This window comes from Prionailurus bengalensis, chromosome C1, assembly GCF_016509475.1.
Source record: "Prionailurus bengalensis isolate Pbe53 chromosome C1, Fcat_Pben_1.1_paternal_pri, whole genome shotgun sequence".
In the NCBI taxonomy this organism is placed as follows: Eukaryota; Metazoa; Chordata; class Mammalia; order Carnivora; family Felidae; genus Prionailurus; species Prionailurus bengalensis.
Genome location: NC_057345.1, coordinates 92,452,886 through 92,476,159, shown reverse-complemented (window position 1 = coordinate 92,476,159; position 23,274 = coordinate 92,452,886). Strand labels below are relative to the sequence as shown.

Sequence of the window (23,274 nt, the reverse complement as noted above, 5' to 3'; positions counted from 1 at the left end):
ATATGGTTCATAATAGAAATTTGAGCTACGGAAATGTAATAGAAAAAAATCTAAAATCCCACCTATTGGGTTTCATTACTTTTTATTTTTAAATTTTCAAAGGATACGTCTCGAAAGGGTGAGCCCCAACCACATTTATATAAAACAGTAAGAGTTCAATGTGGTGGTATTATGCCATAAATAGTTTAAACACTGTTTTTGGTTTTGAGGGGCAGCGGGAGTAAACGGGGCCCAGTTAGGAGTCCCCAGAGGATTTAAGAAATGTGACTGCTCTGCTTGAGTCAGCTGTGAGTTTCGGGGGGGCACGGTACAACTTTGCTAAGGGTCTCAGAGCTTAGCCCGACCCGCGCAGCTGAGGACTGATGCTAATTGCTGTCCCAGCCACCTGGGCCTGGCTCACCGGCGCATGCGCAGTGTGGCCGCCTGCGCTCCGGGGGCGTCTCACCCGCCTATTTCTCCCCCGAAGGTTTCTTTGCGATCAGAAAAGCGTTAGGATTGCGACGAGGAGCAGTTACGAGTCTGAGAGGGAAACCGTCTAAGTGAAAAACACCTGGCATCGAAATAGGCTCAGGGGTTAGGGGCAGGTTCCCGCAAGCGTTTCCCCACACACTTTTAAGGTGCCAAAACATCCTTACCAGCAACTAACTTGGAGAAACAGAAATTATCTCTAGGAAGAGAATTCAGGGGCTAGAACAGAAAGGGGTGAGGGGTGACGATCTCTAAAACTTTAAGCACTGCGCTCTCAAGATGCTTTGGGCCATTTTTTCGTTTCTCTGGGGAGTCCAGGGGCCCTAATTAATCCTTTACTCCCCTCGGACCCTTTAAAAATTTTTATGTAGCCATCGAGGGGTCTCAGTAGGAGACCCCTCTGTATTAGTGTTCAGCCCCACTCTCCCCAAACCGGGAAGCCAGCCCGAGGGAAAACTCCCTGGACACCTGCGGGCTCTTAGTGGGCGGGGGCGCTGGGCGCCCCCCCTTCCCGCTGCGGGCACAGACCCCAGGCCGGGGCGGCGGCGCTCTCCCACCGCGCCTCTTGGGACTCGCAGACGGCAGCGAGAGCGGCCGGCGCGCTGGGCATGCTCAGTCGCCGGGCGCCGGGCTCGCGAGTCGGAAGCCTGTGCGCCGCCGCCGCCGAGCCGGCCGGGGCGCACGGAGAGCGCGCGGGACTCGCTGCAGCGGCGGCCGGGCGGCGGAGGAGCCGGGCCGGGACTGGAGCCGAGCCCCGCGCGGAGCCCCCGACCCGCCCGCCGCGGCGCCTGCTTCCCCGCACCCCCGCACCGCCGCAGGGCAGCGGCGGGCCGCGGCTGGCGTCGGCGGGGCGCGGAGGAACCGCGGCGGCGGCGGCCCCATCCTCGCCGCCTGCCCCGGCCGGGCCGTGTCCCGGAGCCGTCGGGTATGGAGCCCTGGAAGCAGTGCGCGCAGTGGCTCATCCACTGCAAGGTGCTGCCGGCCAACCACCGGGTGACCTGGGACTCGGCGCAGGTGTTTGACCTGGCGCAGACCCTTCGCGATGGAGTCCTGCTCTGCCAGCTGCTCAACAACCTCCGGGCGCACTCCATCAACCTGAAGGAGATCAACCTGAGGCCGCAGATGTCCCAGGTAAGGAAGCCGGCGCGGGCGCCTCCGCCTCCAGCCGGCATCTCCCATTAATCATCCGGCTAATTTCTTTGTGTAAATGCAAACGTCTAGGTGCGCTCAGCTTGCCCTGCCTCCCAGCCTTCTGCTTTGGGAACAGCTTCGGCTTTTTGTACCTTGGCCTGGAATGGTTTGGGTGGTTTAGGTCTTCAGCTGAATGCTGAAGTCCTGCGTCCGGAGACGGTAATGAGGATTTCGTAAAGGCTTTCTGTGAGGCGGGAAAAAATAAACTGTCTTGTCTTAGGGTGTCCTTCACCTACTTTTGTGTGTGTGTGTGTGTGTGTGTGTGTGTGTGTGTGTGCTCGCGCGCGTGTGTGTGCGTGTAGGACAACAAAAGGAATTTGCTCCAGCTCTTTTATAGTAACAATGGAGAGGGATACAGGGAGATGATGGGGGTAATTTTGCTCTTATTCTGTTCTTTTGCTTTGCGTGTTGTCCCCATGTTTTCTTGAAAGAGGAACCATGACATAAATGATGACTCTAGGAAGTGGAGGGCGTTCCTGTACCGTTATCTGTACGGGAATGACACTGGTCAAAGGGAGGAAAAGGGAGCACCGTGCAGCGGTTGCTCCCGAAAGCCCCCGGAGCTTGTGGCCAGCTGGCCAGCGAGGTTGTGTTTACAGCTTCTCCGAAGCCATGTGAGAAGGAGCGAGTCCAGCCTCTCAGCGGCGACAGGAAACAAGTTTCGCTAAGACCTTCTGCTTTTCCTTCGTTCGGTGCTTGCTCAGGTGGTGTGGTTGGTGCACGCTTGGCTCCTGTGGCTGGAGCTTTGCCTGGCGGTGCCTCTTCGAGGGGTTAAAAACAACTCTGGAAGGCTGCATGTGTCCGAGTCCACTCAAAAGTCACGGCTCAGAGGAATAGTAGTTTTTTTTTTTTTTTTTTTTTTTTGGTCCCGTCAGAAAGTTTCCATGCGGACAGATCTTGAACACGGTTCAGCACATCTCTTTGCTTTTTCCCATTATATAAAATAACCACGTTCAACTTAACAGGGAGGAGGAGCTCCCTTCCATGACATTTTATCACTACTCCTGAATGATAGTCTCAACCACTTAGCAACTAGAGCAGTGCCTTTTACAGTATAATTGACTCATAAGATTAAATAATCGTGGGTTTAAAGTTAGAGCACACACATTCATCTCTTCATCTTGATGTCGGTGTTTCATCAGGGGCCCTCTGCACCCCAAATTCTATATTCCTCGCCTATCCTGTCTTCAGTCAGCTGCTTAGCAGTCCCCAAGACAAAACAGGCTTGTAAGGGGTGAGAACCATATGATTTCAGAAGTGGGTAAATTATTTCATACTTTCCCATAATCCTGGGTGGTGATTGCTAACTCTATGGACCTCTTCAAAGTTGTCTCAATTCTGGATATCCTGTTAAGGGGTTAACAGACATTTTCATTAAACTGGAAGTTGTTGTTCTGAGCAAAGTTCTACTGGAGCTGCACTTGGCTATCGAGTTTACAGATCACTATTTTCCACCTGGCCAGCAGCCTCAGGAGGCAGTGTGGGTCAGGATGGCTTGGCCCACCAGCAGGGAATACAGTATTGTGTGCACTTCCTGAAACTTCAGTTTCCTGGAACTCTCGGGGGCTGTTCAATAATTTGTTCCTAATAATCAATCTCTCTGGACAGCTGAGAATCTCCCTCTTTTGATCTTCTAACCTTTATTTGATTGTTAACAATGGATGAAAATATTTTCAAATGTGATTTTGGTCTTTGTAGAATATATTTGTAATATAAATTTTTGGTGACTGAGGATAATCATTGTAAGTATCACTAATGAAAATGGAGCACAGCTGATACTCTGAGAACTGAAATCCCTACTGGGGGTACCACAGTGAACACATCGGGATCCTTGCCCTGTAAAGGAATTACAGCACTGTGCTATCAGATAAGCTACTGGGTTATAATGAGGTAAACAGCTAAATGGCTTTCCTTAGGCTATTTTGCTTTTGGATTCTTAATCTGTCCAGCCCTGAGCTTTCTGGTTCCAAATTCAATGCAGTTTTCCTCTGTAATGTCCTGCGAGTGAGGGCTTTTCTCAAAAGTGAACCCTGGGAGGCTACTGCCTGAATATGGTGATGTCTGTTGTGGCTTCCTTCTTGGTTCGTGACCACTTTGCAGAGAGAGAAGGTGGCTGAACAGCTGAGTCTGTATTATACAGATTGTTGTTAAATCCTTAAGTGACACTTATTAACGGTTTCATTAAGCAAGGTGATCTATTTAACATGCCTACAGTGCTCACCTATAGGTGTCCACTAGTAGTAAAATTAAAACATTTTCTTGTTTTTTTGCTATTGTCATATAAAGAGTTAGAAGAGTTATATGTCATATAGAAGAGTTACAATTGTTAAAACAATTGTAGGGGCGCCTGGGTGGCGCAGTCGGTTAAGCGTCCGACTTCAGCCAGGTCCCGATCTCGCGCTCCGTGAGTTCGAGCCCCGCGTCAGGCTCTGGGCTGATGGCTCGGAGCCTGGAGCCTGTTTCCGATTCTGTGTCTCCCTCTCTCTCTGCCCCTCCCCCGTTCATGCTCTGTCTCTCTCTGTCCCAAAAATAAATAAACGTTGAAAAAAAAATTAAAAAAAAAAAAACAATTGTAAGGTCCATAAACCCCTTTGGGCAGACCTCTCTATTTCTGGATCTAACTTCTGTCTTTCTAGCTGCTTCTGGTTCTAAGGCTCCTACCCCATCAGCAGTATTCATGGTATGGTAAATAACCTGGTAACCCAGTGAAATCCTGACCTGCATCCCATCAGACTTTATTCTTCTGAATTTAGAGATGTCATTACTATAAAGGCTTTTGCCATTTCTAGTGTCTACGAGTCCTTCTGTCCACCTGATTTAGGTTCTGTTGAAGATGATATTAATTTGAATTTCTTTATAGCACATGGTCTTCCAAGCCAGGAAATAACTATAAAGTCTCACCTCAGAGTTTTGTCGCATTTGAGACTGTGATGAACAGATGTTGACAAAGGGAATTTTAGTTTGTTGATGTTTTGCTTATTGGCTGTTTTTAATTATCCTGTAACAGGCTATACAGTGAGTAGCCCCTTTTGATAAGAGTATCTCCAACGAGTGCGATTTCTTCCATTCTCTTATTGTTAGCCTTCTGCCTTGTTTGCATTAAAAAACCTGCAAATAATTTCTCAATTATATGTTTGAATCTTGAGGTCTTAATAATCCTTCAAAATAGAATTATAAATGGGATCCCAGTCTCCAACTGTTCTTCCTGGCTGTGCTACCCGTCTTTTTAGTCTTGCTATATTAGGAGGAGGAGGAGGATCTTCTTCAGTTCAAAAATACATATAAATATATATATATATATACCTTTCATTTTTCTTTGTTTTAGAGAGAGAACACAGGGGAGGGAGCAGAGGGTAAGAGAGAATCCCAAGCAGGCTCTGTGCCTGATGTGGGGATTGAACTCACAAACCATGAGATCATGACCTGAGCTGAAACCAAGGGTTGGATGCTTAATTGACTGAGCCCCCCAGGGGCCCCGAGATCTATCAATGAGATTATCTTAATCCTACTGTTTTGTAATTTAAAATTTTTCTTTATTCTACGTCTTGGGATGATAATATATTTGAATTTACTGACCATTTGTGTATGGTATGGGTAAACTTTGAATTGTCTTAAAATGAATTATTCAGGCTTCCAGGGTTCTTTCAACAAATATCTGGTTCTGTGTCCTAGGAACTGTTGTAGATACTGGCTTGGAGCAATAAACAAACACAACAAAATCCCTGCCCTAAAAGGATTTATATTTTAGTAGGGGAGATGGACAATAAAGAATGAAATGGCTATATAATGTCATATGAAGAGATTTCAACCCAGTAAGGGACTAAAGCAAAATATCATTTGATTTTTTTTTTTTTTTTAGAAGGTAGTCAAGAAAGGCTTCTCTGAGGGGATAACAGGTGAGCAGGGACCTGAAGAGAGTGAAGGAATGTAGGAATATGGATGTTTTGAAAGAAGAATATGCCTGGCAAGGGAATACCAAGTGCAGAGGTCCTGAGGTCAATTAAATGGTGGGTATACTGGAGGAAAAGCAAGGCCATTGTGACTGGAGGAGAATGTGGGAAAGAGTGGTCACGATGAGGTCAGAGAAAATAGGAGCCAGCTTTTTAAGCCTAATGTGTCATTGTAAGGACTTTGACTTTCACTCTGAGTGAAATGGGAAGTCCCCTGACCTGACTTACCTTTGAACAGGGACACTCTGGCCACTGTGCTGTAGAACAGCAAGAATGGAAGCCGTCAGGTTCATATAGTCACTTCGGCAAGAGATGACGGCAACTCTGACCAGAGTGATAGCAGGGCAGAGGGTGACAAATAATTAAGTTCTGGATATATTCTGAAGGGAGGGGCAGTAGTTTGTTTATTTTTTTAATGTTTATTTATCTTAGAGTGTGGGTGGGGGGGAGGGGCAGAGAAAGAATCTTAAGCAGGCTCCATACTTAACAGAGAGCCTGGTGCAGGGTTCAGTCTCATGACCATGAGAACATGACTGGAGCCGAAATCAAGAGTTGAACACTTAACTGAGCCATTCAGGTGCCCTAGGAGTTTATTGATGGAACCAGATTATGTGTATGAGAAGGGAAGAGCCAAGAATGACTCCAGAATTTTGGCTTAAGAAATTGGAAAGAGGGAGTTGCTATTGCTGAGATGGGGAAAACTAGAGCTAGGATAGCTCTGGGTGGATGTTCGAGGATGGGGGAGACTTGGAGTTAGTTATGTTTGAAATGCCCTGTAGACATTTAGGTGGAGAGACTGAGCAGGCAGCGGAGAAGTTGGGAATGTAGATGTGAATTTTGGAGTCGGGTATAGGTGGTATTCAAAATCATGAGATTGGATGAAATCACCCAAAAAGTAGTGTTTAGAAAGAAGAGGTCAAAGGAGTAAGCTATTGGGCCTACCCGTGTGTCAAGGGTAGAAAGATGAGAACCAAAAAGGAGCTGAGAGAGAATGGCCATGAGGCAGGAGGGAAGTCAGCAGAGTGTGGTTTCAGGAAACCAAGCAAATAAAGTGTTTCTGGGAGACAGAGTGAGCAGACATGTCAATGCTGCTGATAGATGAAGTAAAACAAAGATGGAAGATAGATTGTCAAATGAAATATTTTGGTGATTTGAGAGAAACCGATTTGGTGTGTGATGGGCAAACACCCCATTGGAGAAGAACAGGTAGGAGGAGATGATCAGTACAGAGGGCTATACCCCTCTCCAGGAGTATTGTTGCTACGGTGGTGGCTTTTAGGGAAAAGAGATCTAGAGGGTTATTTTCTTGTCCAGTAGAATTTTAATTCTATACCTATTAAAAGAGCTCTTTTAGATTTAGATAAATTTTATCATATGGAAGTCTTGTATATGTATGTGTGAAAAATATGTGTATAAGAAAATATAAAACTTAATGTGTTCCTAAAAATTTTCACTGATTGCTCCTTTTCTGAATACCATATCCCCATTTCCTCTCAGTCATTGTTAGTTTTCTTTTCTTTCTTTCTTTCTTTTTTTTTTTTTTAACCTCTGAGCATCAAGTGTTGGTGATACAGCATTTCTAAAAGAGTATACTAGTATTGTCCCCAGGATTTCCTTCCAGGCTATTAACCTGCAGTTGGGGTTTTAATGCTGTTCCTACTTTTTCAAAAAAGGCAAAGAGAACTCTATTTTTGCTATACATAACTTTACATAGTTTGAAAAACCATGATTATGTTAATTTTAGCATTAAGGTGTACATTCCAAACACATGCCTATACTCCCCCGAGATGGTGCTGTGTGAAGATGATTGGGTTATACTGAAGGGAGGAAAAATGGCGTTCGTTGTCGGAAAAGAGTGCTGTGCTCTATTACGGTTTTGGTCAATCAGTTCAAAATAATGTCATGGCTTCACAGAAGTCACTAACCTCTTTGCCATTTGTTAGATTATTCTTTTGGATAATCTGTCAGCATAATGTTAAACTTGATACCAATGTTAAGGCATATTAAGGCATCTTAAGGACTGGTTCTGTAGGATACTTGATGGCTTAACCTGGGATCTCTAGGAACCAGAGCCTGAGATAAAGGATTAAAATGCTGAGACATTATTGGTGGTGAGGTATAATCCCATGCCTACCAGGGTGAGGAAAATGGGAACGTAGTTTGGTGTTTTTTTTGTTTGTTTTTTTGGTGGGGAAAATTATATCATGTTTGTAATGCAGTTTTGATTCAGTGTGGATACCAATTTCCTCATTTTCAAATACAACCCTTTTCAAAATTATTTTTCTAAAACTCTCTATGGCATTTCACATGGCCTTTTCTGCTGCTTCTGAAACTCTCCCTTGATTACCACCACACTACACATTTCCTCATTGTCTCATGACTTAATATCTCCTGTTTCCTTTGCTGGTTTCTCTTTAAACATTCTGAGGAAATTTGAGTTGCCTCTTTCATTGTCTTTGTTCATATTCTCTTTCCTGTATCCTGTCATGTCACTGTAGTGTTACCTACGTTTCATACCTCGGTGGACTCCAAATTCACATAGCCTGTACCTGCCTGTTTGACACCTCCACCTCTGTTGGTACAATCATTTCATGGATGGAGTGCGGACAATCACATGATGAACTTCATTGTGCAAAGTTCACCCCCAGCAGAGTGAAGGGTGAGCTTGATGGAGCAGAACTGGGCATGAACAGGGCTGCTGCTGAAGTTCAGTCAGGGGAGGGAGGGGCCGGTGAATGCCATGGCAGAGAAAGGGCAGGACAGGAAGGCTAGAGAAGGACAAAAAGATGGACATTATGGAGAGTTGGAATGGACAAGGCTTTGGGGCCTCTTCAATGCAGTGAGAGTCAGGAGTATCTAGGATGAGCCTCTCTTTCTGGGGGGATTTGGGAGGGAGGGTAATATAGAGTAGGTACAGATTTCAGAGGGAGAGGGAGTGCATTCAGTTTTAAATGATGAGTTTGAAACTATTAATAGTTACCTTTTGTATTCTCAGTGTCAAGTGTCATATTCTCCTACTACTCTTTTCTTTCTGGCTTATTCTAATACCTAAAGTCCAACAAGCTTTTGAGCTCCTGCCACCTCTTCCCTGCCTTCATGTCTTCATTTCCTTCCTCCTGATTTTAAATACTGCAGCCATTATGATACCAGTTTCTCTTGATTTGCAATACTCATTTGAGTAAAGTGCAACCCTGGTTAAATCCAGCTCTCCATTTACTCCTGCCTGCAACTTGGCTGCTGGATCTGATGGAGGAAAAACCTGTATCACTCAGACTATTCTCACTTTTAATTCATCATCCCTAACCACAGCAGGCACCTAGGCTACCCAGCTTTACCCAGTGCTCTAGACCAGATGTTCTCAAAGGACGGTCTGGGGACTCCTGACAGGGCCATAGATAACTCTAGGAGTTCCGTAAGGTCAAACGTCTCTTTTATAATTAAGACATGATTTGTCTTTTCTCTAATTTTCTCGAAGGTTTATAGTGGAGTTTTTCAAAGGCTGCATGATGCCACTGATGTCATTGCTGAGGTGGACCATGGATTATGGGCTTGTAGATACTTTAAAGATTTCTCAGTTGAGGATTCTAATATGTTAAATGTTGATAGATGTGACCCCCACGAACAGAAGCTGCTGAGGCTGATCAATAATGGCCAGTGTAATAACATCCTGGGACCGAAAAGTTTGGGAACTGCCCTAGACCATTCACTTTCCGACTCACCCAGATGACCACTTGTGCCTTTTTTTCCCCCTTCTTTTAATTGTAGTTGACACAGTTAAATTAATTTCATGTGTACAACATAGTAATTGGACAAGTCTGTACACTATGCTGTGCTTGCCACAAGTGTACCCACCATCTGTCACCATACAACGTTATTACAATGCCATTGACTATATTCCCTATACTATACCTCTCATCTCATCCCTGTGACTCCTTTCACAAGTGCAAGTCTGTATCTCCCACTCCCTTTCACCCATTTTGCCCATCCTCCTACCTCCTTGGTACCTTTTCTTGTGGAAACCCGTTCACCTTTGTCTCCACTTTTCCCTCTCTTCTGGTGACCTTGCTTCCTGCTCAACTGAGAAAACAGAGGATCACTTCCTCAGATTCTCAGGTTCTTGCATCCGTTCCTATTGATGGGGCTTTCTCTCATGTTCTATGTGCAGATTATCAGCGTTCCCACAGCCATGGTCAGTCCCTTCATCACTCTGTCCCCATACTTTCCTGCATCTTCAGTTCTCTGCTGAACCTTTCCATTTGAATGCACATATGCTGTTATTTCCCTCATTTGTTGTTTTTTTTTTTTTTCAACGTTTATTTATTTTGGGGACAGAGAGAGACAGAGCATGAACGGGGGAGGGGCAGAGAGAGAGGGAGACACAGAATCGGAAACAGGCTCCAGGCTCCGAGCCGTCAGCCCAGAGCCCGACGCGGGGCTCGAACTCACGGGCCGCGAGATCGTGACCTGGCTGAAGTCGGACGCTTAACCGACTGCGCCACCCAGGCGCCCCTTATTTGATTCAGAATGTATTTTCAAGGTGGAGCTGCAAAAGCTTGCTTGGATATTGGGTGTGATGATGGAGAGTGACCGAGGTTTCCTAGGGTTTACCTGAACTACTGGGGCAAGTGGTCAGTCAACCTCCTTATAACTGTCCAATGATTCCTTATGGACAATGGGATAAAATCCAGATTCCTTAGTAAGCATGCAAGGACCTGTCGTCTAATCCTGCTCCACCTCTCAAAGTTTTCTTCCACTCTGTACTTGTAAACTTTTTGTGGCTTCTCAAATGAACTGTGCTGTTAAATGTCCTGGGTTACTGCATGTGCCCCTTTCTCTGCTTGAAATGCCCTTATTTGTGTGATTGAAGATTCCATTCAAGAGTCCCCCTGGCTGATCACCTGCTGCTTTGTGCCCCACCGTATAGTGTACACAGGTGGAGCATAGCCCTCCTTGTACCATCTTGCAGTATTTTGTGGCCCTTTGCAGGCTGTGACCTGCTTGAGGCTGCCATAGGCTTATTCATTTATGTACATCTCTAGAAATTGACACCAGGACTCATACATGATACACCCAAATAGGCATAAAGTAAATTCATGGATGGATGGGAAATGATGACTTTGTTTACTACCTTTTCAAATATATCTATACATCTTTAAGATGTACTTGGCACTGTGTCATTAAAAATCAAAAACGTGTGGGGCACCTGGGTGGCTCAGTCAGTTAGCGTCTGACTTCAGCTCAAGTCATGATCTCACGTGGGTTTGAGCCTCGTGTCGGGCTCTGTGCTGACAGCTCAGAGCCTGGAGCCTGGTTCTGATTCTGTGTCTCCTTCTCTCTCTAACCCTCCCCCACCCATGAGCTCTCTCGTGCGTGCTCTCTCTCTCTCAAAACTAAATAATAAACATTAAAAAAAACCAAAATGGGTGTTCATTGAGTGACATTACTAATAACAGATAATATTATTTCATGAGTTACCACCTGAGTGATTTAAAGAAAGTGTCTAGACCTGTCTGTTCTTCTGCTTCCTCATTTCTAAAAGAGGCATAATAAAGGAACCTGCCCCCTACTGTGGCTGCAAGGGCTGAATGAGTGAATTAGCTCTGTGACTGGTACATAACAAATACTCAATAAATCTGAATGATTTTTACTATGATTGTCACTACTACTTCTGCAGAAACATACAAGGCAGAGTGTTTACACCTTCCATGAAATATCTCCTTGTCACACCAATGTGAAACAATCACTTATCTTCATGAGGTAGCTACTCTCCAAGGCTAAGAGTTTAGTAACTTATACTAACAGGTAGTTGTTGAACAGTCTTGGGGTGAAGACAAGATTAGAATTAGAATGTTTAAAGAAAACTGAATTCCTTTAGCAAGGCTATTGGTACATCTGAATGTGAATTGCAGTGAACAGACACCCCCCTCCATTGTTCTTTTGTAGCCTTTGCTTGGAGGAATGTTCTCAGATTGGTTTTGTGGTTATCAATAATAGTATCTCTATACTAGTTATTGAGTAATAGTTTTGGTTTCAGGGTATTGAGTATCAACTGGTTAATTTTATACAGTTGTCATCCTAAGCAGTGTAAAATGGGAGATAGACCTCTGATAGGTATAGATGGTGAAAGGAAATAAAATCAGGTAGAAAAGCTGAGGAAAGGTAATGAGAGAGCAGGAGGAGGAGTGTAGCTGGTCTTTCTTGGCCTTTTAATACTGTGCCTGGTGACACCTGGTCCTGAGCACGTGGTATTTTGCATGCCTGTGTTTATTTCCCTGGGCAGCAGGAACATCATTGTTCTAAATGACATGCTTTCAAATGGTTGTCTTTTCTCCCTTTCATTATTATAACCATTCTTGTAAATTCACACCTATTAGCTGTTATTTAGAATATTCTATTACCCCCTGCCCCCCCCAACTGTTAACACAGATCCTGCATTATATTAAGGCTAGTCACAAGTTTGCATTCTGCCTTCCCCCAATCTTCAGCATTTAGTGGACAGAACCATGAACAGAAAAGTAGATAATTTTTTTGTAGAAAATTATTTTAGAATTGTATTTTGTACTGCTCTAAGTGTGCTTTCAAAATATGTGTTGCAAGAATTGTAGTTAGCCTTTGAGTTGCTTGCTTAACAGGAAGCCAGCAGGATATGCTACTCACATGGGAGTTCTCTAAAGGGTCAATTAATATGGAATAGTCAATGAAACACTTGATACTCACCTTCCATGATTTTCAAAGTACTTGTCTCAAAATAGATCAGTAACAGCTGGCTTGAATAAACAAGCATCATGCCTGTGCCCACTAATGTCCGCAGCCTTTTCCTGGGAGCATGGGGGCAATATGGTTTAATGAAAAGGCTTTAGGCCAGGAGTCAGGAGACCTGAATGAGAGGCCCAGCTCTGTCTCTAACATGTGGCCTTACCAAATACCTGCTTTTCTTTTTCTCTGCCTTCCATACTTACAGCAAGAACAGCAAATACTGACATATCAGTAATATGCTGAAGAGCAGCTAAAAATTTTTTTATACATGTTTAGAGCTCATTAAGGAGGCATTATAATTTCATGAAGAGAGCTTTGGGACAAGACATATATGTTTGAATCCCAGCTCTGGCACTTGATAAATTTGGGAAAATTATTTTAGTTGTTGAGTCTCCATTTTCTCATATTAAAGGCAAGAAATAGTAAAACCTACTTTGCAGGGTTGTGGTGAGAAATAATATTTGTAAAATGCTTGGGGCATAGTAGGTATTCAGCAAGATTTTATTTCCTTCTTCCTCTCCCACATCCTTGATCCTCCTAAGTCTAAGAGCCAGGAAGAACAAGATCTTATCACTGCTCTACAGAGAAGGAAATTGAAATGTGTACTGGATAAAGGACTTTTCTCAAGGTCACACAGACAGGAAGTGGTGAAGACAGGACTTGAGTCCAATTGTCCTAATTCCAAATGCAGTGAAGTTTCCCATTCCTGCTACCAAGCTGAGTGGTTAGATGGTGAATTGCATGAGGAAATGACTAGGAAAATGCTTGGGGAAAAAGCAAGGCCTGCCCTGCAAGTACAAAATTACATTGTATTATTTTGCACTGAATATCTAGAATAATGAAACCGGTTTTCATTTATTTTAGAGTCAGATTAGTTCACGATTATTTGCTTTTTGGTAATTTCATAGCTCTTAGTTTGTTTTTTTGTTTTTTTTTTTTAATTTTTTTTTTCAATGTTTGTTTATTTTTAGGACAGAGAGAGACAGAGCATGAACGGGGGAGGGGCAGAGAGAGAGGGAGACACAGAATCGGAAACAGGCTCCAGGCTCCGAGCCATCAGCCCAGAGCCTGACGCGGGGCTCGAACTCACGGACCGCGAGATCGTGACCTGGCTGAAGTCGGACGCTTAACCGACTGCGCCACCCAGGCGCCCCAGTTTGGTTTTGTTTTTATGGGAATTTGTGCATATGAGTTCATTGATTAAGTCATCAATTTGTCTACTAAATATTAGGTTTTGTAGTAGAAACAGAGAACTCAAAGGTAAATAAAACTCAGTCCTTGATCCTGTGTGGCTTTTAGTCTGTACATCATGGATTTTACTTCAGACATGTCCTTATAAAACAGGGGGTGGGATGGGAGACCGGAGTTACAGTGAATGAGCACGGCATATGCTTGGTAGGGGGTAATGCTCTCTTGGACGCATTGTTAATTTTGCTGATGTGCAGGGAATGACATGTTCATGTGTTTGCATGGCTCAAGATATTTCTGTCCTTTCCACAGACATTTGTCCAGTACCTCCTATGTGCAGGACACTGGAGTCCTAAAGCTAAATCCTAGGAACTTTGTGCTTTTGTAGGGCTGGAAGAAAGTAGATTTGACCTTGGAGTCGGGTCTTGCAAGAATGCAGAGAGGATAAAGTAAGTCATCGGATACTGCAAGGCAGGTGCAGAAGTGCATGCAGCTGGGTGAGCGAGATGAGACCAGGAAGAGGACAGAGACCTGAGTGGTTACAGGAGAGGAAGAAGGCTTGAGAAACGGAGTGGGGAGAGTGTGTGTGAGACAAAGAATGTGCAAAGACATTCAGACCTCAGTGATGTCCCCAAGAGGACAGTTACTCTGAGCAGTGATGGAATATCCTCCAAAGCATTCATACTGGAATATGGCTGCACCATTTGCACCTGGCAGGAAGATATTAAGTCATAGGACTTTGGTGTGTGGCCTGGAATATCAGATGATGGCCTATTCTCTTGAATATCTTAAACATTGAGGGAGTAGACTATAGTCAGATTGCATAATAGGCATCTAAAATCATGTCCAAAGCCTGTTCTTGCTTTGTCTGGAAGCTCCTGACTTGCTACCTCTCACTCCCTCATACCTAGTGTACCATTCAGTATCCTTCCAGTGCTCTTTAGTTGACTGATACCTCTTCCTTCCTTGGTCCATTTGTTCTTAGCTGTGTGTTCCTGAGTCCTGCTCCAATACGTTCTTTCATCCCCAGTTCCCTTCACCTTCTGTGATGTCACATGCGCCGGTGACCCCCACCCTGCAGTGCCCTCCTCCACTGGCTTTCCTGCTCTTGCCTCTAAGCTGAAGAGAGCTGTTGGAGAAGCTTGCTCACCAGTGGGCTTTTACTGCCCAGCCTCACTGCACCAGCTGCTGTGTACGTCACCTCTTTGCAGTGCCTTCTGTGATCCTCTAGGCTTCTTATTCCCCCCAGTGAGGTCCAGCTCTCTAAATCCCAGACATTGAGTCCCCAACTCTCCCTCAGTCCCTGCAAGTTCACTTGATTTTTATCATTACCAGTCTTCTTGAGTCTTATCCTCAGTCTGTCGCATTTACTCCCCATGATGGTGACCACTGTTACTAGAAGTAGCAACTGTCCCAAACTTTACAAATTATTGCTGCTTTCTTGGGAGAGAGTTTTGGGTCTTGAAGAGTGTGTGTTTAATAAGTTAGAAGCCCAGAGAGGACCGGGTGTTATGAAAACTTTGATTCTGAGAAATTGGGTACTGCATGCTAGACCTACTCTTCTTGGTTTGTGGTCTCCAGACCCCAGTGGTGTGCTCAAGTGAACATCCACCAGTGAACCAGAAACCTGTCACCTTTTTCACTTCCCAGTGGCAACAAGGCTGCCTGTCCCCTCTTGCAGCCAGCTTACAGCACCTGCTATTTGCAAGCCTTATTTTGCAAGGGGGTTGGGGGGGGGGTGGGGGTTAATTAATATAACTCAATCATGTGTGCGGTGCCTGACAGAGAAAGGATAATTCTGCTACTTATTGATACTACAAAATGTAGATTTGGCAGAAAAGTATTAAATTCCCTGGCATTTGACCTTCAAATGTGAAAAGGTATTTGTTGGCTAAAGGAAGTTAGTAAGCTTAGGCCATGGTCAGCGACACAAGAAATGCTTGAGTTGAGATTATTTATGATGACAGAGTACTTGAAAATAAAACCCTGTGTTTTCCCGTAAACTGTACTTGGGGATTCAGTAGAATATAGCAGTTCCTCAGTAAGGAAGAAGCAGGAGTTGAAATCTCCGGAGTTCAGGATGGGCACTAATGTGGAAAATTTGGGCGCTTCCAGAGACCCCATTTAAGGGGAGAATGTCAGAATTGTGGTTAACATCCATTTCATACCTGTAAATTCTAAAATGTGAAGCTGGACTCTTGGGAGTATTTATGTGGTAGCTCTGATGGTTAAATCCTTATTAAATTTCCATCTTTCTGAATATATAGTTCCATTTAATGACAATAGTGAAGAGTAACGAGAAATTTGGTAAAGGATCTGTTTTTTTTTTCCCCCTTCCATGTTTAAGAAAAATGGTTCACCAGTTTCCAGGATGCACGTGAATTAACTTGTCACCTATTGAGCTAGCCCTAAGCTATTTGACAAGCTTGCCCATGTGGCATCACCTAAAGCCTTGCTGGGTTTTAAATAAATAAATGGAAAAAATGTGTTTAATAGTAATACCCTCACCTCTCTAGAGAAGAGATCAAATAGATTTCTTATATTCCATGTAAATGCAATACGTTAAACTTCATTTACGCTACCCATTAGAGGGTTCCTAGATTCTGACTTGAAGACTAAGGACTTTTCATTTACACACTATTCTAATAAACCTGTGAAGTAGTGTTGTGTAGTGAAAAGCACCTGGGCCTTGAATGCATCAGCCTGGCTTTGGGTCCTAGCTGTTCCACTTATAATCTTGGGCAACCTAACCACTCTGATCTTCTCTACATTTTTTCCTTTTTGCAGTGTTTAAGGATGAAATTAATTATAGTAATGCACATTTGGTGTTTGGCACTTAGGCTTAATGAAAAGGAATGGCATATTTATTGAGTACCTGTTTTTTATTTTTATTTTAAGCCTGTTTTTTTTTTTTTAATAAATCCAAGAAGATTACATGTTGCAAGTTAAAATGAGGAGGAACAGCTGAAAGTTAAATGGACAGTAGTAAAAAACCATAAACCATGGACTCAACTCAAAAACTATATTAATCTTGGACTATGGAGAATCCTGCCAAAGTAGCCCACATACTGCACTAGGCTGTGGGGAAGGATGGTCCTGTTTGAATGGACCATTATAGCAACTGATTGTATTGTTCAAAGAGTTCTACAATTATGGAGCTGGAAAAGTCCTTAGAGGTAATTTTAGCTCTGCGCCTTGGTTTTAAAAATTGGCTGTCTCAGGCCTCTGATTTGTGCAATGATTTGCCCAAGGTTACCTGGTTTCCTGAATAACAGGGCATTACTTTTCTTAGAATACTTAAGACCCAGGCCCTCAAGGGAAGTTTGTTTGTGTATTTATTTTTAAAGTGTTGATTTATTTTGGCAGAGAGGGAGCTAGCACCAGCAGGGGAGGGGCAGAGAGAGAGAGAGAGAGAGAGAGAGAGAGAGGAGAGAGAATCCCAAGCAGTCTCTGTACTGTTAGCATGGAGCCTGACATGGGGCTCAAACTCACAAACCACAAGATTGTGACCCGAGCAGAAGTCAAGAGACCCTTAACCGACAGCCACCCAGCTGCCCCCTCAAGAGAAGTTTAAATCATGTTAATAATTAAAAAAAAATTGGGGAAAATTGGAAAATACTTGAATTTAGAATTTATGTGAAGTACTTATTATAAAGGTCTTACTGTCTTGTATTCAGCTGTCTCTGCTTTGCTCTCTACCTTCCTCTATCCATCCATCCCATGGATACAGTAGTATAGGGGAATCCGTGGGGATGGGGATACAAGGTCTCAGATTTTGGAGCTCAGAATGTCCTAGAAGAATTGACAAAGCATTGAAAAATGATTACAGTTGACTCTTGAATGACACGGGAGTTAGGGCATTGACCCCCCCCCCGTCACCCCTGTGCAGTTGAAAATCTGTGTATAACTTTTGACTTCCCCAAAACTTAACCACTAATAGCCTGTTGATCAGAAGCCCTCCTGTTGATTAACACATATGTATCATACTATATTCGTACAATAAAGTAAGCTAGAGAAAAAAATGTTAAGAAAATCATAAGGAAAATACAGTGCTATACATACATGTATTCACAAAATCTGCATGTAAGTGGACCCATGTACTTCAAACCCCTGTTATTCAATGGTCAATTATAAATAATAAAAATTGTGAAATGAGATCTGTTGCTTAAAGAAATAAACCTCCATCATCCAGAAACTGAACCACACACACTCAGTTCCTAAGAGAATTGAGGTTTTGATCTTTTAAGCCAGATAATGGTGTTTCAAATTCCCAGGAATACAAATATTTTTGGCAACACCAAAACAAGTTATTTCTCCTAAATCATGAGTTCCGTGAAATTGCAGTCCATTTGCTCTTCAGCTTTGTTCTTAGCTTAGTACCTGGCACAGAGTGAGAGCTCCTATGAATGACTATTGAATAACTAATGAATCCCTGCCACCAACTTTAATGTTGGTTGAGCAAGAATGCCAGATTGTCCCTCATCTTAATCACAGGATGCAAAAAAATATAATTCACACCCCGCCAATTGTCTTGCAGTGGCAGGCAGCATGGTGTATTGAAAAAACATGGACTTTAGCATCAGACAGGACTGAGTTCAAATCACACCCCACTAGTTGAGCAACTGCAGGCAAATCTCTTAATCTCTCAGCATCCTAGTTTTCTTGCTTGTGAAATAGGGATGATCCCTCCTGCATAGTGTTTTGGAGGGCAAATGCACTCCGAGGCAAAATGGCATCGCACTGGGGGCATGGTAGGCACTTAGTGATAATGTGGGATTCTTTCCTTCTCCCACCTCATCTAGTCTTTGTGTGGTACAGGGCTTTTCCCACAATCCTTTTGAAATAACATCTTGTTGGTCTTTGGCAAATTTTTCTCTTCTGTTGTATTCTATCTTCAGATATTTTATTTAGGCTAATAGAAACTAAAGCCCTTAGAATATTAGGACTTTAAAAATAATTTAACCTACACAATTTCATCTCCCTGTTGGCGATTTCATATTTGACTGCTGTGCTGTTAAAAAGAGAAAACACTCTACCAGGAATTGGGAGACTTGGATTCAAATCCTGGCTCTGTCACTAATTAGCTTTGTGACCTCTGAGCCTCTTTGGGCTCAGTTTCTCTGAACCTTGATATTTCTCTGTGATAAGCAGGGATTGGCGTTGTGTACTGAAAGGAACTTTACGGTTAGTTACCGGCTTTACAGTTAAAATATTGTGTGTGCTACTAATAAACTGTATGGTCTAGGGTAGGCCCTTTCATTTCTCCCTTCCCTTAGTGGCCTCCAGAGAATAACATGATCTATACTGTAGGTTGTTTTGAGGATTAGATGAGATAATCTTCAACAAGTTCCTGCCTCTCAGCTTTGCACATTGTAAACTCTTAATCAGAAAGTGGCAAGGACAGTGCTTCCACTAATTACAATTATAGGTAGTATTATTGTTTGTTTCTGTAGATAGTTGAGCGATCCATTAAGAGAATATAATAATTATAGCTGAAGAATTGTAGAAAAGACTGAGTAATTTTCTCAGGATCACATAGGAAGTGCTAATGAAATAGTATGCAGTTGTGAAAACAATGAATAGTCCACTTGATATACTCCCTGTTTCTGTAGTCAGTCACTTGGATTACTTCCAGTTCTTATCTTCTATTTTTATTAAAAAAATTTTTAAGTTTATTTAGAGAGAGAGGGTGGGGTAGGGGCAGAGAGAGGGGAAAGAAAGAATCCCAAGCAGGCACAGAGCCTGATGTAGGGCTCGAACCCACGAACTCTGAGATCATGACTTGACCCAAAACCAAGAGTCAGATGCCTAACTGACTGAGTCACCCAGGCACCCTAGTTCTTACCTTTTATAGGTAGCATGATTATAATGGTCTTTGTATAGATTGTTTCCCAATTTTGGGTTATGGCTTTCAGCTTTATTTGCTAAAATGAATCTTCTATGTCAAAAGTTATAAACATTTTTGCAGCTCTTGTTAATATGCTGCCAGATGGTTTGCAGAAAAGTATTTCTAACTGACATAAAGGCAGATTCCTGAAGTCTTGGTTAAAAACAAGGACTTTGGTATCCTTTAGGTTTGGTTCTTATTTATTTGCTTGGATGGCTCTGAGCAAACTAATCTCACTAAATCTGTTTTCTCATCTGTAAGATGGGATGCAGGTAGCCACCTCACAATATCTCCATTTATGCAGCTTATCATCCTTAGAAATATTTGTTTCAGGAATTGATGTTCCTGCTAGACCTAAGCCTCATGATAGCAGAGCCCACTTAGATTTATTCACTGCTGAATTCCTGGGGATGAACACAATACCAGCACGTAATGCTCAGTAGATCTTGAGGAATGTATAAATAATATAATTTATTAGCAATAAATGTATAGTAACTTATTAGCAATAAACACAGGAGAGAAGAATTTTAGGTATAATTAAAAGCCTTTGTGATTTCAAATTGCTCTGTGAAATTAAATATTGAAATGTTTTCCAAGGACCTTTTTAAAAACCTAAATATGCCCTGTAATTTAGATCTTGCCTACTTTTTTCTTACATAATCTTTCATGTTAATGAGGGCAAGTCTGAAGAGAAGTGGGCAAATGGTTGTAGCAAGCGTAGTTTAGCATCAAGTAGTCCTTCCTCTTGGCCAACACTCTTCACCCAAGACCTATAATAACATCACCTGAATCAGCCAGGAGGCTGGGTGGAGAATCGTCTTAACCCAAATTGCAGCAGGCCTTAATGACCAAGATGAGCATTCCTTAAAGATTACATTATGCCCAATACATTTCCTCCCCTTGAGAACACCAACCATTTTGTTTTGCCTTTCCCAGACGTGCAGGCTATTATGTATTACATCGTTAACCTCTGTGAGTTCAAAACTGTACTTTGTTCATTCAGAAAGCGAGTTCGTTCTCTCATCTATTCAAACAGTTGGTTGAACTCCCGTATCCAAAGCTCTGATTAGGCATGGAAGATTTAATGAACTGACCTTACAAGAAAGGTACCTTTTGGAGGATAAACTCTTACCTTCATACTTCATGTTCCCTATGGAAAAAACTTTCTAGTTAAAACATTAGAGTAATACCTATGCATGTGACTCAACTTCTGGGTGTTTTCTTTGAGACCTATTTACTTGCAGAGAGGGTGGTTGTTGTCTGGTGTATTCTCATTCATCAGGTAGGCTAAGCAGAGCAGGTCTGTCTTCCAGGGGAGGCCTCCAATGTGTGTGTGTGTTTTTTAAATTCTCTGTATATGTGGGGGATGGGGCTGGTTAAGGGGACCAAGAGGAGAGCTGGCATCCCTAAAAGTTCACATTTTGATTTGATTTCTGTTATCTATTGCTCATCAGGTTTCTCAGTAGGAAGAGGAACATTGATCTTTGGGGCCTGGAAAGCTTAAGGTGGTCTAGTCCGCAGGCAAGAGGCTTAACGTGGCACAGCGGTTTGTGATGAGCATTTAGGCCTTAGCAAGTGTGGGGTGCCCTGATCCTAGCTGGGCTTTGTGGGTGGGCTGAGACCCTTCGACTTGAGGATTGGTGGGTCCTGCTTGGATGGGTGTTGTGGGTGAGGTTGAGGAAGGTATTGCTCCTTTTAGTCACTTAGGGTGGACTAGCATTTGCTGTTTTTAATGTATTTTAGCAAAAGCTGCTGGCCAGGACTTCAAATTTCAAAAGGGACAGTGTTCCAAGAATGCTGTTCTATGAGTTTGCTCCTTTAAATTCTGTGAATGAGGCCAAGGTAGGAAGTGATAAATTGGCTTTACCACATTCAGTTAATTTCATTCCAGGCCAAAGGAAGGCCCTGGAGGGACAAATCTTACATAATGGTGTAGTTTATCTAAGATCTTAATAGACTACCAATCATACAACCAACCTCAATTGACCCACTGCAAGCAGACCAAGAAAGCACCCTCTCTGTAGACCGGTGGGTCTCAAAGACCAGCAGCTGGAAGGAACAGAGCTACATACTGCCTACAAGGACAGAAGCAGTACTTTAATACTTAAGCAGAAGTTCCTCCACATGGAAACACACTTTATGCTTACTCTGGCTTTGTTGATTAAGTCCTGGCCATTGGATCATAGAACTGAGGCTTCACCTATGGAAGAGTTGTAGATTTTATTACTTAAAACTAAAAAGGAACGGGAGCCTCCTTACCTAAGAAGTATGGGCTGTGTTCTTGGGTTTGGATAGATAAGTGAAATAAATGTAAGCTGAAACATTAAGAAGATGATTACTAAGCCCTGTGCTTGCAATGCTCAGATTCTAGAGACTTTTTTTTTTTTTTTTAAGGAAATCAAGGAACTAGAGTGGTTTGGAGAAATAATAGTCTTAACTATTTCAGTAGACTGAAAAGTCTAAGCCAGGAAAAAGGTTGATAGGTGGGATATGCAGGGAAAAGGAGATCTTTAAAAGAAAAGGAGATTCACTGTCTTCGTACTACTTAGTAACAGGCTTCTAGAAATACAGCAAAGATCTGAAAGTTTTTCACAAACAATCCAGGAAATTGCAAAGTGCTGCTTCAAACGTTCAGCTAGAGTTTGAAGTAGGAACAGCTAGAAACTTGCATAGCTCCAGGATGTGGACAGTTGTGCATCATGTGCACTGCGTAGATATTTTTGCCAGTAGAGGTTGAAATGCAGTGGGTTTTCCTTTCACTGTGGAGTTTGGCCAGTGATGACATGTGCCTTGAGAAGGCACCTATGTATAAAGTGTTTTTCTGTCCCACAGGGGTTGTGGTGGTGGCCCTGGTTATGGAAAATTTGCATTTAAGAGGGAAAGCCCTAAGGTATTAGCATAAAATACTGAAGACTTGACTGAGTTCCAAGGTGACAGGTTGCTATCATTGGGCAAACAGGTATTGCCTGTACCCTGAAAGATCATCTTAACAGAAAATTGGATTGGCAGAGAAAAATTAAACGTGGGTTAAGCCTTACTTCTGGCAAAAGAAAGGTACCGAGGACCTGGCCATAAAAACGCACAGGAATTTTATGTCTGGAGATGTCCATGCAAAGTTGTAGGTCCTCACAGGCCTCCAGGGACATGGGTTTCAGAAACAGTAGGAACAGATATAGAATCTTCTCGTTCAGATGGAACAAATGTGAGGACTAATGGATAGTCTTCCTTAGACATTCCTCACAGCCCACTGCAATTACACAGAAAAGGCAGTTGCAACAGCATCTGTGGCCCAAGACTAAAAATTCCTGCTTATAATAGATTGTGGAGATGACTGTACTAGGCAGAGTGCATGTTCAGTTCAGCACCTGAGTGCCAGAAACATGGGTTCAGAGAGGAAGTAGAAGATAAGAAGTTTTGAACATGCAGGTGGGGAAAGAAAGATGACCTAGTTATGGCCTGAGGGGACGGGGACTGGCCTCAATGCAAACTACTACATTTTGAAGCAGACAGTGATACCTCAGGGCCGTTCTGAGAGTGAAGGCACATCTTTCTGCCTCCCAAATTGGACCATTCTGGGTTTCTCACATAAGTAGAATCCTACAACGTTTGTACTTTTGTGACTGGCTTATTTCACCTAGCATAATATCATCAAAATCCATGTTATAGCATTGCCTTCTTTTTAAAGGCTAAGTAATAATCCATTGTATCTATACCACATTTTGTTTATCCATTGATCTATCCGTGGGTACTTGTGCCATTGGCATAGCGTTATGGGCATCCTGGCAAAAGACTGCTCTTTTTTGTTGACCTATCTCTCAGGTACCCTGGAGTTTA

General features: G+C 42.9%; 1 protein-coding gene across 1 annotated transcript in view; it reads left to right on the top strand.

The window, feature by feature from the left end:
• The first annotated feature begins 1,296 nt into the window (after positions 1–1,296).
• VAV3 (vav guanine nucleotide exchange factor 3) overlaps positions 1,297–23,274 on the top strand; it is a 353,794-nt gene continuing 331,816 nt past the window's right edge. The window contains exon 1 of the mRNA XM_043575717.1: positions 1,297–1,599. Coding sequence (XP_043431652.1) covers positions 1,396–1,599 — 204 coding nt within the window. The 5' untranslated portion in view covers positions 1,297–1,395. The remainder of the gene's footprint in view (positions 1,600–23,274) is intronic.